We start from the raw sequence: 17,244 nt of genomic DNA on the forward strand, positions 1-17,244 counted from the left end.
ATTTTATTTGTTACTACTTCATCCTTGCAGCTCACAGTTTCTCTGGGCTTTCCTCCTACATCTCTGGCTGTTTGTTTCCTCCAATGCTGGCACACCTCAGGGCATTGCCCTCCTTTCATCTTTCTGCTTTGGTGGCATAGCCCATTTCTAAGGCTTTTTTTGTTTTGTTTTGTTTTGTTTAGACAGAGTCTTGCTCTGTCGCCCAGGCTGGAGTGCAGTGGTGCAATCTTGGCTCACTGCAACCTCTGCCTCCCGGGTTCAAGCAATTCTCTCACCTCAACCTCCTGAGTAGCTGGGCCTACAGGTATGTGCCACCATGCCCCACTAATTTTTGTGTTTTTAGTAGAGATGGGGTTTCACCATGTTGGCTGGGTTGGTCTCGAACTCCTGACCTCAAGTGATCCACCCGCCTCAGCCTCCCAAAGTGCTGGGATTACAGGTGTGAGCCACTGCGCCCAGCCCATTTCTTAGGCTTGAAATGTTACCTATGTGATATCCGTATAGGTTTAAACATACCATCAGGCCCTCCCTGTCTTTTGAGCTTCAAAATCTTATATCCAACTGCCTTTCTGACAAATCCTCTCATGACTCTGAGGCACCTCAAACTTAACGTATTGCAAAACTGTCTTTCCCCAAAAATATGCCCCACTTCTAGTCTTCCCCATCTCAGTTCATCATCTCTCCATTTTCCATCCACCCATCTATTCACCCCTTGACCGTCCATTCATCCAACCACTCATCCATCCAACCACCATCCATGCATCCATCTATCCTTTCATCCATCCATTCATCCACCCAAATGCTGAAGGCATAAACCTGGTGTCTTCCTTCCCCTTCACTTTCCCTGCTCCCTGCCCAATTCAATCTGTTCAGATTCAGTTCTATTTCCAAAATAAATCTAGTCTGTCAAATTCTCCCCATTTCCATGACTACCACCCTATTCTGGTCCAAGCCACCATTATCCTTCACCTAGACTAATGCAGGAGGCTTCTCATTGGCCTGTTACTGACCATGGGTTCTTGGGATCTCAATGTAATAGAAATTGAGGAGGCCAAAAGAGTTTTCCCAGACAGGGCATTATCAGAGCTTATGCCCAGGCATAAGGGAGACAGCACGAGAGAGAGAATTCTCTGGCAGGCTCCTTGAAGAGAGTCAGGAAAGTAATTTTAGGCTAAAATAGGCAGGAAATTTTTTAATTACTACTGAAAAAACTACAGTGAGAAATCACTTCATACAGACTATGATGACTATAATAAAAAAGATAGATAACAACAAGTATTGGTGAAGACAGGGAAAAATTAGAACCCTCATACTTTACTGGTGGGAATGTAAAATGGCACAGCCATTTTGGAAAATAATCTGGAAGCTCCTCAGAAAGCTAAACCTAGAGTTCTTTATGACTCAACAATTCTACTGCTAGGTGTATATCCAAGGAAAATGAAATCATGTCCACACAAAAACTTATACATGGGTGTTCATAGCAGAATTATTATAATAGACAAAAATGGAAATAATCCAAATGTTCAGATGAATGAATGAAACGTAGTATATCAATACAACAGAATATTATTCCATGATAAAAAGGAATGAAGTACTGATACATACCGAAACATGGGTGAACTTGGAAACATACTAAGTGAAAGAAACTAGTCACAAGGAACCATATATTATATTATTTCATTCATATCAAATATCGAGAATAGACAAATCTACAAAATAGATTCATGGTTAGAAGTGGGTAGGGAGCTGAAGATTGATGGCTAAGGAGAACAGAGATTTTTGGCAGGGTGGTGAGATGAAAATGTTCAAAATTGTTGGGTTTTGGTTTTGTTTTATTTTGCTTTGTTTTATTTTGCTTTGTTTTGTTTTGTTTTGAGATGGAGTCTCACTCTGTGGCCCAGGCTGGATTGCAGTGGTGCAATCTCGGCTCACTGAAACCTCTGCCTCCTGGGTTCAAGCAATTCTCCTGCCTCAGCCTCCTGAGTAGCTGGGATTACAGGCGTGAGCCACTGAGCCCTGCTGAAAATGTTTTAAAATTTATTATGGTGATGGTTGCACACTTCTGTGGATATACTAAAAGCTATTAAACTGTACACTTCAAACGAGGAAATTTTATAGAATGGGAATTATATCTCCATAAAACTGTTGATTTAAGAAAAAAAAAAGCCCTAAGAAAATAAGGGCATTGGTGAAAAAATGGCCTAGAGGATTTAGATTCCAGTGATATTGTCAATAAATCCTTCATTAGGAGCCAGGGTGGGAAAAATAATAATATTGACAACGATATGGGAGGTAAAAAATTTGATCTCATGGAGGTAGAGAATAAAATGATAGTTACCAGAGACTGGAAAGGGTTGGTGGGAGCTGGGGGTGAGGAATAAGTAGAGATTGGTTAATTGGTACAAACATATAATTAGATGGAATTCAATAATATTCAATAGCACATTAGGATGACTATAGTTAATAATTTATTGTATATTTCAAAATAGCTAGATTTGGAATGTTCTGAACACAAAGAAAAATGTTTGAGATGATGGGTATCTTAAATACCCTGATTTGATCATTACACACATTGTATGCATGTATCAAAATATCACATATACTCCATAAACAGGTACAAATATTATGTGTCAATTTTAGAAAGTGCCAAGCACCAAGTTAGGCATTTTTATTTATTTTTTTTGTTGTTGTTGTTGAGACAGGGTCTCACTCTGTCAACCAGGCTGAAGTATAGTGATGCGATCACAGCTCATTGCAGCCTTGACTTCCAGGCCCTGGTAATTCTGCCACCCCCACCTCCTGAGTAGCAAGGACTACAGGCATGTGCTACCACACTCAGATGATTATTGTTTTTTATTTCTTGGAGTTTTTCTGTAGAGATGGGGTTTCGCCATGTTACCCAAGTTGGTCTTGAACTCCTGGGCTCAAATGATCCACCCATCTCAGCCTCCCAAAGTGTTGGGATTACAGGTGTCAGCCACCACACCCAGCCAAATTAGGCACTTTAAATAAAAAAGTGTTTGTTATTTTTTCTCCAAGTGTTGCTATCTCCCCATTATCTCTGTTCTATTCTGCAAATGCAGTCCTATGTTAAACTTGTGTATTATATATACTATTATATATAAATATAAATAGTATTGTATTCTTTATTTTCCATCTTCTTGTTTCTGAGTTGGTTTGAAAATATTTTTCTTATTTTTTAGTTGTCTCTTCAAATGTAGCTAATATAATAAACCATTTATTGATTTCTTAATATCAGATATTATATTTTTTCAGTTGTAGAATTTGTATTTCTTCTGCCTTATGGGGGCAAAAAAAGAATTTTTATTTGGTTCTTTTTTATAGTTTTCAACTCCTTGCCAAATTTTTAAATCTGGCCTTTTATTTCATTGAACATAGTGGATGATTTTTTTAAATTGCTACTGAACAATATAAAAAAAGACCTGTACAGATGAAAAGACGTACCATGCTCTCATGGAGTAAGATTTAACATCATGAAGATAATGGTTTTCCCCTAAGTTAACCCAAAAATTTAACATAATCCCAGTGGAAAAATCAACAGGTTTTTGGGTGTTCTATTTTGGAATTCAGTGCCAACTTTTAAAGTTCTTAGGAAAAATAAACCAGAATAAAGAAGAAAATTTTGTAAGAGTAACGAGAAGGTTCTGTTCCTACCCAGAAGTATTAAAATGTATCCTGAAGCTCGAATAATTAGAACAATGAGGTAGATACTGGCATACAAAGAGACAAACAAAAGGAGCAAATAAATTTAAACATGTACAGAAATTTAGCATATAATAAAGATAGCATCTCAGATCAGAAAGAAAAAGATGGACTATTTAATAAATTGTCCTAGAACAAGGTGTAGCCATCTGGAAAGAAAAATAAGTTGTATCTATCTTTCACATCGTGCACTTAGATAAATTCCAGAAAAGTCAGATCTAAATGTGAAAAATGGAAGCATAAAATTACATGAAACCATCACCACCATCAGGTTAACTGATGGCTTCATGGGTGTGTACACATGTCCAAACTCATCAAATAGTAGTAAATATATGCTATTTTTGTATATCAATTATGCATCAATAGAGCTGTTTTTAAAAGATGAAAATTAAATTAAGAAAATTAGAAGATTCCCTGGACAACCTCAGAGTAAAGAATACATTTATAACTATGGTTCAATGCCAGAAACCATAAATCCAATCACATTTTTTTAAAACCATAAGAAAAATCAAGATAAACGACAAACTGAGAAAATATATTTGCAACATATTTGCACAATGGGCAAATTTGTCTAATCGATGAAGAATTTCACATCAAGAAGAAAAGAGGCCAGGCACAGTGGCTCATGCCTGTAATCCCAGAGCACTTTGGGAGGCCAAGACGGGTGAATCACCTGAACTCAGGAGTTTGAGACCAGCCTGGGTAACATCGCGAAACCCCATCTCTACCAAAAATAAATAAATAAATTAGCTGGGCATGGCGGCGGTGTGCCTGTAGTCCCAGCTACTTGGGAGGCTGTGGCGGGAGGATTGCTTGAGCCTGGGAGGTTGAGGTTGCAGTGAGCCGTGATAGCGCCACTGCACCCCAGCCTGGGTGACAGAATGAGACCCTGTCTCAAAAAAAAAAAAAAAAGTGATTTTTTTTTTGCACATAAAAGCAAATATATACTATATTCTAATTTTTCTCCTTTTCTTTCTTTTGTTAAACACAAAAGGGGTAAGTACAGTACAATATTCTGTACTTTATTTGTTAATATATCTTGACACGTACTCCTTTTTTTCATAGAGCTGCATTGCGTGGACACACCAGAGAGTAATCAGTTCCCTAGCAGTGTACATTTCAGTTGTTTCCAGTCTTTTGCTATTACAAACATTTCTACAAAAAATTGCTTTGCACACATGAGTAAGGATACCCTGAAGTGGAACAGCTGGATCAAAAGGCATGTATATTTGCAGCTTTTATAGGAATTTTCAGGTGCACACCATTCCTCAACATATATTTAAGAATGTTAACTATGTCCTGAGCACTATGCCTTGCAATTTTCATGCACACTATTTGATTCAGTCTTTACAACAACCTGGTGAAAGCCATTTTCTACTTCATCTTCGAGAAACTGAGTCTCAAGGAAATTAAACGCTTGGCTAAAATTACAGAAGATAATTACTGAAGAAGCCAGGATTTGAACCTAAGGCTATCGGATCCAATACCCATGTTCTTTCCACCACACCAAGCTGCCTCTCTCAACTTTGCTATTATTGACTCTTAAGATGCCAGATATGTAGGATCAGGGGGCTAGTGGAATTCTAATTTTTGGAGGCTGTGCTAAATGCTCCCAAACACTTTACTAAATATCATGTGCAATAATCCACTTAATCCTTTAAAATATCATTCAAAATACACAACTATAAAATATCAGAAGTTAGAGCAAGAATTAAAAACAAGTTAGGTAGCATATTACAGCTTTTAGAAATGCTAAAAGTGAAAATCAAATCTTTATCTCACTAATTATCTGGAAAGCATACATTAGAAAAAGGAGGAAGTACTGAACTAAAAAACAGAAGGATCAACTCGCAAATGAAAATTTCATTCCACCTTTAATTACAGGCACCCTGGGTGTCAGACTCATATAAAACTTCTTAGACTTCTCCCTCAGCTTGACATTAAGAATTGCACATAGAGGCTGAGCTCACTGGCTCACGCCTGTAATCCCTACACTTTGGGAGGCCGAGGCGGGTGGATCACCTGAGGTCAGGAGTTCGAGACCAACCTGGCCAACATGATGAAACCCCGTCTCTACTAAAAATACAAAAAATTAGCTGGTCATGGTAGCGGGCACCTGTAATCCCAGCTACTCAGGAGGCCTGAGGCAGGAGAATCACTTGAACCCGGGAGGCGAAGGTTGCAGTGAGCTTAGATCGTGCCACTGCACTCCAGTCTGGGAAACAAGAGCGAAACTCCATCTCAAAAAAAAAAAAAAAAAAAAAAAAAAAAAAAAAAAATTGCACATAGAGGCATTCACTAAATATGTGCTAATTTAGACAATACAAAGTTTTAAAAAAACATACAGTGGGAGAAGATATTTACAATTCACACAACCAGCAAAATATTAGTTTCCAGAAAAACATTAAACTTCAATAAATCAGTTAGAAAAACTACACCCCCAAAATGGCCATGAACTGGCAATTCACAGAATAAACTTTAATGGATAAGAAATAAGAGGGAAAAAATGTTTGACCTCACTAGTAATAAGTGAAATGCAAATAATGAGAAACAATTTCATACCAACATGGGTTGACAAAAAAAAAATTTTTTTTCTTTGAGACGGAGTTTTGCTCTTGTTGCCAAGGCTGGAGTGCAATGGCGCGTTCTTGGCTCACCGCAACCTCCGTCTCCTGGGTTCAAGTGATACTCCTGCCTCAGCCTCCCAAGTAGCTGGTATTACAGGCATGCACAACCATGCCCAACTAATTTTGTATTTTTAGTAGAGACGGGGTTTCTCCATGTTGGTCAGGCTGGTCTCAAACTCCTGACCTCAGGTGATCCACCTGCCTCAGCCTCCCAAAGTGCTAGGATTACAGGCGTGAACCACCGGGCCAAGCCAACGACAAAAATGTTAAAAATGTGACATTAGGTGTTGGTGAGATGTGGTGAGATGAAAATTATCATTATTCACTCATTATACTTTAGAAAGCAATTTGACAATATCTAGAAAGGTTGACTACTGTAGACCTAACAATTTCATTACTAGGTACATGCCTCTGGGAAACTTAGCATATGCTATATGGAGATAATATACAAGGATGTTCATTATAGCACTATTCACAATAGCAAGAAATTGGAAGTGATATTTCTATAAGAGAAAAATGACAAATTAGGATACATTCTTATTTAATTTTATATAACAATCAAAATGAATGACTTAGCTATTCAAGTATAAATATGAATGTCTAATATACTATTTAACTGAAAAAATCAATATGTAGAATGCTACTTATATAGTACAATAGCCTTAATAAAGTTTAAGAACCACACAAAACTCTACCATATATTTCTGAAATCCAGTCTATAATAAAAGCATAATGTAAAAATGTAGATAGAAACATCTCACACCTAGGATAGTGGTTGATATTGGTTACCTTTTAGGAGAGAGGAAGGGAATGGGTTATGGGAAGAAAACAAAAGAACTTAAACTACATCTGTAACATTCTGTTTCTTAAAAGAATTAAAGCAAAGAAGGCCACTTAGGATGTATTAAATTTGGGTGGTAGGTACATGGATGTTATATTATTCTCTGTGATCTTTCATGAAAACTTCAAAACACAGTAAATGAATGCAATTTAAACAATTCTTAAGAGTCATGATGAAGACGGTAAGTCTAGAATAATGAAAAATAGTAACGCAAAAACAAATGCTCTACTGACTGTTAACTGGCACACAAAAATATGTAGGAAAATTGTTTGCTTATAGAAAAAGCAGGAAGACATTTAAATAATCCATTCAATTCAAAATTATAAACCATGTAATCAATCAGTAGTAAGATTGGAACTGTATTCGATAATATTACATATTTACAGATGTGAAAAACATTACAGTCAACCATGCACATGAGATCAAAACTATCCAAATTAAAAACTGAGGAAGCTAGGGCCAGGCCTGGTGGCTCATGCCTGGAATCCCAGCACTTTGTGAGGCTGAAGTGGGCGGATCACTTGAGGTCAGGAGTTTGAGACCAGCCTGCCAACATGGTGAACCCCAGCTCTAATAAAAATACAAAAATTAGCCGAGTGTGGTGGTGCGTGCCTGTAGTCCCAGCTACTCAGGAGGCTGAGGCACGAGAATCACTTGAACTCAGGAGGTGGAGGTTGCAGTGAGCTGAGATTGCCCCACTGCACTCCAGCCTGGGCGACAGAGCGAGGCTTCGTCTCAAAAACACACACACACACACACAACTGAGGAAGCACTTAATAAAGCATAATGAGCAGAATCTCAGAAAACAGGTCAAAGTTTTTCCAAAAAGCAACTGGTGGCATTTGCGGGGTAGTTACAAAATTTATCTGAAAATAAAGAGCCCCTAGAAATTGTATCCAAATTATGTTCAAAATTTGACTGTCATTGAAGTGAAAAAATTTAAAAGAGCTCAGTGTATCAAGAGGATCAAGACTATGTATCTGTGTATCTATATATGTGGAAAACAGTTTTAATAAGTCACAAAAATATTGATATCAAAATTTTGATTTGGAACCAGAAGCGTATTTCCAATGATGATAGTATGTTTTCTATCGTAGGTTACACAGAATAATCTGAGAATGAATATGGAGAGCTTACGTCAAACTGAGTCCATGTGCATCAGGTTTTCTCAACTAACAGAGGAAGCAAATAGCAGACATCATTCAAAACTACAACAGACTAGTTATCTATAATGAAATCCAAGCATGGTAAATATTATTTGATGAAATAACAAATCTATTAGTTAGTCCATTCCTAAGTTGATCTGACATAATGGAGGAGTTATTTATTCAATAGAAACCAGGTGAATGGAAAATATTTTTTTCTATTTGCTATATAAGCCTGAGTGCTAATGCCTTGGGAACCCATCCATATGGACATTAAGGTTCCTTTGTGATTTTATCTGAAAAGGCTTTTCTTCTTGCTCTATTTTATTCTGAGTCAGTTCTCAAGGTCTTTCAGGTATTAAAGCACAAATAAACTTTATAAACTTTATCAGGAAAAACTTTGTTACAGAGTAGTATGGAAAAAATCAGTAACATCAGAATAAGGTACTCATAAACATTTCTATCAACTCATCAATTCCTGTTATGAGCAAGGGTTTCTTCTAATTTTCAATAACATCATAAATGATCACGTTGAAGACATATATACTGGTGTAGATATTCATCAGTCACGTTTTGGACAAAGATATTTGTAAGCAGATCTTTTTATTACAAACAAGTACAGATGCTCTCTGGCTTGCAATGGGGTTACGTCCTGATAAACCCATCCTAAGTCAAAAATATCATAAATGTAAAATGCAATTAATACCCTGATAAACCCATTGTAAAGTCAAACAATCATAAATCAAAGCATCATAAATTGGGGACCATCTGTATAGTTTTCATTACATGAGATTTCCCATTTATCCTCTTTTCTCTCTAATTGTCTTCCCAACCCTCCACCACCATAAAGAAATAGAGCAATCCAGTGACAGAGTAAAAGAACTCTTCTGCCATTCATATCACAAAAGATTGATGTTAAGAAAATAATTCCTAAAAGCCAACGAAAACAAATGACATCACAAGTCCGTTTGTGAAGTAATTAAGATATAAATAAAATAAATAACAATAAATGAAAATTAGTTGAGAAGCACAGTCCCTGCAGATACTACTTCTCAGATGAGGCTTTCTGAAAGCATCACAGATTCAGTCTAGAATTTATAATTCTAGAGGTTCAGGGACTATACAGAGGGAAGTGTTAAATCTGAATCAAGTAATTGGGCAGTCAAGATGCCTAACGAACTCAGTGTCTGGATAGTACGTAACAAGAACGATTCTAGGTGCACAGGAAAGAAAATAATTCATTACACCATAACACTAAATGGCTTGTCTTGCAGAACCCTGGTTGAGAAAGGTTGCTCCAGGTGTTTGTTCACACATATGTGGAAACAATTAACCAGTGATGTGGCAACCAGATGACTGCTAACTACAAATCCATCACTATGTAGTGGAAACAATTATGCGGATTTCTGAAAACTTTTATTTCATATACTTTTATTTTTGTCAGTTCTTTAAATCCTCTGTTCAGAGCACTATTGAGAATGACTAGAATGCAAAGCTTTTACAGCCCACCTGAAAACAGCATGAAATAAGTGAAGGGAAGAAGACACCCATTTTAAGTTTTAATTACAAATTCTTGTCTAAGTAGTGATTTTACAGAACAGTAAATCAGATGTAAATGATTGAGAAATTATGTTATGTAACAATGACTCTGAAAAAGGTGAGCTTCCTCCACAGATACCTGAGTACCTGATGCTATCATAGACTTACTCCTTTTAAGCACCAATTATTTTCTCCCATCTATGCCAGCTGTTGTTATTAGGAATCAAAATTATTTCTTGCACCAGGTAAAGTCTCCAGCAGGAGAGGAGACTGGAAGTCAAAGACGACATTAAGTTAGCTTTCACAAACTTGTTCCCAACACTGTCTTGAGTCTTTTCAGGGCCAGCCTGGTCTGAAAGCAAAACTCTACAGTGGCTGCACTCTGGGGTGAAGACACTGGCCCTTCTCTGCTCCAGCACCACACGTCAGGGTACCTGGCTGTGGTACCAGCACCCTGCCTAACATGACAAATTAATGTACCGAAGTAACCAGAAACGACATTCTCTATTGACTTTTCAGGACTGCAGAAAAAGTCACTTCATGCTATTGAAAATATGGCCTGGCATTTTTAAAAACTAGTTTTTGGATCACTTAAAATATGTCAAATTTAGTGGAAAATTGAAAAATATCTTTTTCCTCTTCCTTACAGAGTTCTTCAATTTGCCCTAAACTCTTTTTAAGTGCTTCCAATAGTAACCATCAGGCTGACAGACCATAGACCCCTTTTTTACATTAACAAATATACTGGTAATTCCAGTGAAAGAGTTAACAAATTCTCAAGAGTTATCTCAGGAATTTTAAAGTCATGTTGTGGAGAGTATAAAATATTTTCATATGGTGGCTCAAATATGCAGTAGGGTAACATTTTTAATGTGTTAATAAGATGTGATAAAAACATAAGTCTACAATGAACATATGTGAAAAAGATATTTAATTGCAAAATAGAAAAGTAGGCCAGAGTACAGTTTTAAGGGTAATTGCTTTTTTATACAGTATAGATAACCTAGAGGGATTTCAGGGTTAAACAGTTCATAAAGCAATAAAACACTGAAAAATAAAGCAAGAAAAAGGGGTTTGAAGTAATATTTTACCAAAAAAAAAAAGAAAAAGTGAACAGTCTGCCAGTGTTTAATGTCCATACATTGTGGAATTCAACAATATTGTGATGAGAGCAAGTCATAGCACAGACACTGAGCTTTCAAAGGGAAAAGTAGAAGTTACATTAGACATGTCTATTGCATCACTGTAATACAAAAAGTTCCTGTTCTACATACAAAAGCAATTTTTTTCCGTAAGAATAATTTCCTGGGGAGAAATAAGTCCATAAAATATTTCAGAAACCCATATGCATTGGGTTTTCCAAAAACATTATCTTAAAATCAGTGCCTTAAAGTGCTTTCATGTGGAAATCATGATGGAAGGCACAGAATACAGTTTCACGTCCCCACTCTTAAATTTTCGAAAAAGCACAGATTTTGCATAATTGGCAAATTCAAGTTATCTTGTAGGCTGCTCCTTCCAAGAACACTGTCATTCCAATAAAACCAGCTGCCAGCTTACTTCGTTTCAATGACCTACAGAGTAAAGGGGTTTTGTTTTTGTTTTTTTCTGGTCACTTTCATCATTTCTGTGGGAGAAATACCTATGTAAGTGATGCATTTTGAAATTATAAAACATGCAGAATATGTACAAACAGAAATTTTTAAAAATATTTGCTTCATATACATGTAAATCTACTTGGGTATAGCTGAAATTGAACAAATATAAAAATTTTGCTTTCTAAAAAATGTTTTCAGAGAATCTGACACAACTTAAAGCTGTACAAAGATTTCCTGGGAGAAATCTTCTCTTCATATAGAGGTTTATACCTACAGGAGTAATTCCAGCATCAGTCCACCATAATTATTACACAACATTTGGTCTAACCAACAACGATCACCCTTAAAACTGTTCTGTTTCTGAGAAATTAAGGTTTGTACTAAAATCAAAAAGAATTCACAAAAACAGCGGCTTATTCTGGTTTTGGATCTCTTCAACAATCTTTATCAACTCATTTGGAACTGTAAAAAAAAAAACTATTTACAGAATTCAGTTTTAAATACATTTCACAACTTCTAAAGTAAAGTTTTATGTTACAAGAACTCAGAGCTCATGGCTTAAGTCCAATTATCCATCTGTAGTCTCTTCTATCATTCTGTATTCCCATGGCTGTACCTTTGTTGTGTACAGTTCAAGATTGTATTCTTTCCTGACCAAAAGTAAAATCAAACTACATGTTCATTTCAATTAAACAGCTTCTTTATTAGTCTGAAGACGAGTCATAGCTTCCAACTTCTGTCTGTAGGCCTCTGCTTCCTGTTCTTTCTTTAGGAGCTGCTGTCGATATTTTTGTGCTTCTCGATTTGCTTCATCCAGCTGTTTCTGAAGAGCTTCTCTCTCCTAATTAAAAGAAGAGGTTTTTTTTAATTTTTACAAAAATACATTATTAACACATATAAGCATGCATCCTTCAAATTAAAAAAAAAACCGTAGTAGCTAAAAGCAGCCACCTATTGAAATTTCCTAGACATCTTGCCTTTTCAATCAATTCACTAACATTTAAGTCCCTAATTTTGTGCTCCACATTATGAGATATGGATTAATTTCTGACTGCAAGGAAATTATTTTCCTATTTAGAAATAAGACTAACAGAAAGACTCCAAACTGGGCACCTGTACTTTTATATGTACTACAAAAACTAGTGAAGAGTTTTTAAGAGGGAAATATACAACCACACCTCTTTATATTTCCATTTGTGGTGCTCTTACCTAAAGGTAATAATTATAAAACAATTTTACTGAGCACCCACTATATGAGTAAACAGGGTGATTTCCAACAATAAGCATCTAAGACAGATATTATGCACAAGTTAAAGATGAGAAAAATGATGCTCAGGGATGATGTAGCTCTCCCAAGGTCACATAGTAAGAAGTTGGATTAATAGGGTTCTAACATTACTGCTTTTAAAACTATTTTCATTTACAATAGCAAGCAAGATAATTCACCTTTAAAATGCAGAGTGCTGATCAAGATCAGCATTTCCTAAATTATACTATTTCATAAACCAATAAAATACTAAATTATCAATGATTAAATTATATGGGTATAAAATATATGCATTAAATTCCTCAACAAATTGAGAGCTGAAACACAAATCCAATCCAGTGAAAACGGTATTGTTTCTCCTCTTCCTCCTCACTCTGCCCCTATTCAGTTATTGCAGGAAAAACAAGGAGAAACATTTCAACGAACCCATTCCCACACCTCTAAGTGAGCACAAGGACAAAAGCTCAACCTCCACAGACAAAAGCTCAAGGGTAGTTTCCAGGTCTTAGGAATGAGGCAACCTCATCACAGATGCCCAGGACCTCTGAGTGGGGTGAAGGCCAGGGGTCGGACTATCACAAGAATGACAGGTCCACAGTGGACAAGACACTTGGCCAGAGAGAACTAAAGGTAAGTGGTTGGCCGACCACTGGGGAGGCACAGTATGAGGTTCTCTTTCTATATATCCTATTCTGTACATCCTCTGCCTCCTTGAATTTTGCCCATTGCGAACACCAAAGGATTCCTCACCTTCTCTATTCATATGGTTGGTCCACAAGCAGGAGCATGTATAATCCTCCTGCCTTTCTGTGATTCCACTTCCTTCCCCACAATGGGAATGAAGCTAGATCCAACATTTCTTTTTCTCATGGGCCCACCAGATGTGGGAGTGATTCATTTGGAGACAAAAGATCTCCAAATCTTCCAATTACACAAAATGTACAAGTAGAAGAAAGGAATGCCCCTTACTCCCAGTTTAAGCAATGCCCAGGCCCTATCCTGCTGCCTCCCAACACTTCTTCTCCCCTCCTCTTATCCTAAATCCAGCCAAGATAGGAACAAGTCAGAAAAGACAACCTAGGATGAGTCCAAGGTAAGCAATCAATGCCGGTACCCTGGCTACAAACTGTGCAGGACTTTAAGGACACCAATGGAAGGGGTGAGGGGTGGAAGGTTGGATGTTACTTCCCAGGAGCTAGACCACAGCTCTGGCAGGAGTGTCCACAGCCATGCACGTGTTTTAAAACTTTACGTGTGGCTGGGCACAGTGACTCACACCTTAATGCCAGCACTTTGAGAGGCCAAGGCAGGCGGATCACTTAAGCCCAGGAATTCGAGACAAGCCTGGGCAACATGGCAAAACCCCCACAAAAAATACAAAACTTAGACGGGCATGGTGGTATGCGCCTGTAGTCCCAGCTACTTGGGAAGCTGAGGCAGGAGGATCACTTGAGCCCAGGAGGTTGAGGCTGCAGTGAGCAACTCCACTGCACTCCAGCCTGGGTGACAGAGCAAGACCTTGTCTCAAAAGAAAAAAGAGAAAACAAAAAAAACTTACATGTATGTGAAAAATAAGACCAATCCTTTGGTAGCCAAAGTTTTGAATATGGGTAAAAATTTACCTTGATTTAGCAGGAAATATTGGAAGAGGTTAACTCTAAAGCATCTTCTAGTATTACCTATTTATTAACATTTAGAGTCAGGAAAGGATTCACAATTATTGCAGAAGATGAAAGCAAACCGAGTGAGGTAGTCTAACAGTGAAAAGAACCTAACCCTATTTTCCATATTGCATATTTTAACTTCAAGAAGTACAATTTATCTTGATAAAAATGAAAAGATAGTTTCCTTCTGCCTACCAGGTCAAATAAAAAACTCATTTTCACAGCATTTTTTGGCTAATTCTATAAAACCTAGAAGACAAAGATCATTAGCACTGCATGCTGAATACATTTAATCTTTAAGATTGAAAGTATAATTAACACTATAATTTTTTTTTTTCTTTTTGAGACGGAGTCTTGCTCTGTTGCCCAGGCTGGAGTGCGGTGGCATTATCTCAGCTCACTGCAACCTCCACCTCCCGGATTCAAGCAATTCTCCTGCATCAGCCTCCCGAGTAGCTGGGACTACAGGCGCATGCCACCATGCTCAGCTAAATTTTTGCATTTTTAGTGGAGACCGGGTTTCACCATGTTAGCCAGGATGGTCTCGATCTCCTGACCTCGTGATCTGCCCGCCTTGGCCTCCCAAAGTGCTGGGATTACAGGCATGAGCCACTGCGCCCGGCCTAAATTTTTTTTAAAAGAGAGAAACTGGGCAGGATATGTGAGCTATTTGCTTGTGTGTAAACATCAATTTTCTAACTGCCCTGGGCCAAATATGACAAGTATGATTTTGTTTTTATAAATAAAGTTTTATTGAAATACAGCCATACCCACCCATTTTCAAATTGTCTATGGCTGCTTTCACTACAATGGCAGAATTGAGTAGTTGACAAAGAGGCTGTAGGGCCCACAAAGCCGAAAATATTTGGTACCTGGCCATTTATGAAAAAAAACTTTGCCTTCTCCAGCCTTAGAAAAAAGAGATATAGACTGGGTGCTGGGCATGCAGTGGCTCATGGCTGTAATCCTAGTATTTTGGAAGGCCAAGGCGGGTGGATTGCTTGAGCCTAGGAGTGAGAGACTAGCCTGGGCAACAGGGCAAAAACTCATCTCGAAATCCTGACCTCAAGTGATCCTCCCACTTCAGTCTCCCAAAGTGCTGGGATTACAGGCATGAACTACCATGCCCAGCCACAAAACCTTATCTCTACAAAAAAATACAAAAATTGGCTGGGCATGGTGGTGTAGCCTGTAGTCCCAGCTACTCAAGAGGCTGTGAGGTGGGAGGATTGCTTGAGCCCAGGGAGGTCAAGGCTGCAGTGAACTGTGATTGCACCACTGCACTTCAGCCTAGGCAACACAGTGAGACCCTGTCTCAAAAAATAAATAAATAAATAAATACAAACAGACATACATATATAAAAACACTAATTTAAAAAAAGAGAGAGAAGAGATATGACCTGGATATGGTGACTTATGCCAGTAATCTCAACTCTTCAGGAGGCTGAGGTGGGAGGATCACTTGAGGCCAGGAGTCCAAGACCAGCCTGGGCAACATAGCAAGACACCCTCTCTATGAAAATAAAAATAAAAATAAACTTAGCTGGGTATAGCGGTCCCAGCTGCTTGGGAGGCTGAGGTGGGAAGCTTGCTTGAGCCCAGGAGTTTGAGGTTGCAGTGAGCCATGATTGCACCACTGCACTTCTGCCTGGGTGACAAAGTGAGACCCTGCCTTAAAAAAGAAAAAAAAAAAAAAAAAAAACAGAGACGGATGTGACTATAAACATTTTTAAATTGTGGCAGATCAGGAAAGATAGCCATAAAAAAAAAACCAGATTGAAAAACTTTGCATCAAATAAAACATTTTATAAAGTTTACAGAAATCAGTTTTTAAGAGAGCACTAAGGATCTCAAATCTACCACCAGTTAAGGACACAAATATTTCATAAAAATAAAATTTACAGCCGTGCGCAGTGGCTCATGCCTATAATCCCAGCACTCTGGGGGGCTGAAGCAGATGGATCACCTGAGGTCAGGAGTTCGAGATCAGCCTCGCCAACCTGGTAAAACCCCGTCTCTACCAAAAATACAAAAATTACCCAGGCATGGTGATGCATGCCTGTAATCCCAGCTACTTAGGAGACTGAGGCAGGAGAATCACTTGAACCTAGGAGGCGGAGGTTGCAGTGAGCTGAGATCGCAGCACTGCATTCCAGCCTGAGCAACAGGGACTCTATCTAAAAAAAAAAAATAAAATTTACTAATAAACATTTATCTCTAACCTCCATGGCAAAGAAAACATAAAGGTATTTCCTGAAGTCACACAATAAAGTAAGTAATAGAAATCTGTTACTCCTAATACACTAAATACATTTCTTACACATGTACAAAGATTAATTTCAATTCAGAATAGTCTAACGTTTATTTTTGGAAATCTGTAAATAACACTCTTCCTCCAAAAATATCTTCGATGCGGTAATAAATGGAAGATAAAATTATATACATTATCGCAATTTGGTATTTTATTCAAACCTTTCCCTCCAAAAAAAAAAAACCTATTTTATTTCCTATATTGCCATATTCAGATGTAAAGCCCCACAAAATTTACAATACACTTTCTACAATTTAAAGTAATTTTTCCAGAGACTCTTGGCAAACCTCTCCATTGTTAGTTGGGAAACTGTAAACATAAATTTTTAGCACCTTATTGTTTTTTTTTTTTCTTTTGTCTCACTCTGTCACCCAGGCTGGAGTGCAATGGCATAATCTCGGCTCACTGCAACCTCCCTCTCCCGGGTTCAAGCAACTCTCCTGCCTCAACCTCCTGAGTAGCTGTGACTACAGGTGCATACCACCACACCCAGCTAATTTTTGTATTTTTTAGTAGAGATGGGGTTTTG

General features: G+C 37.7%; 1 protein-coding gene across 18 annotated transcripts in view; it reads right to left on the reverse strand.

The window, feature by feature from the left end:
* Positions 1–10,789: 10,789 nt before the first annotated feature.
* The window catches only part of GABPB1 (GA binding protein transcription factor subunit beta 1), an 80,211-nt gene continuing 73,756 nt past the window's right edge, over positions 10,790–17,244 (reverse strand). For all 18 annotated transcript variants that reach the window (XM_009429107.5, XM_001168421.7, XM_009429106.5 and 15 more), the window contains one exon: positions 10,790–12,314. In XM_009429107.5, the coding sequence (XP_009427382.1) occupies positions 12,162–12,314 (153 nt within the window). In that variant the 3' untranslated portion in view covers positions 10,790–12,161. The remainder of the gene's footprint in view (positions 12,315–17,244) is intronic.

Source organism: Pan troglodytes, chromosome 16, assembly GCF_028858775.2.
Source record: "Pan troglodytes isolate AG18354 chromosome 16, NHGRI_mPanTro3-v2.0_pri, whole genome shotgun sequence".
Lineage (NCBI taxonomy): Eukaryota > Metazoa > Chordata > Mammalia > Primates > Hominidae > Pan > Pan troglodytes.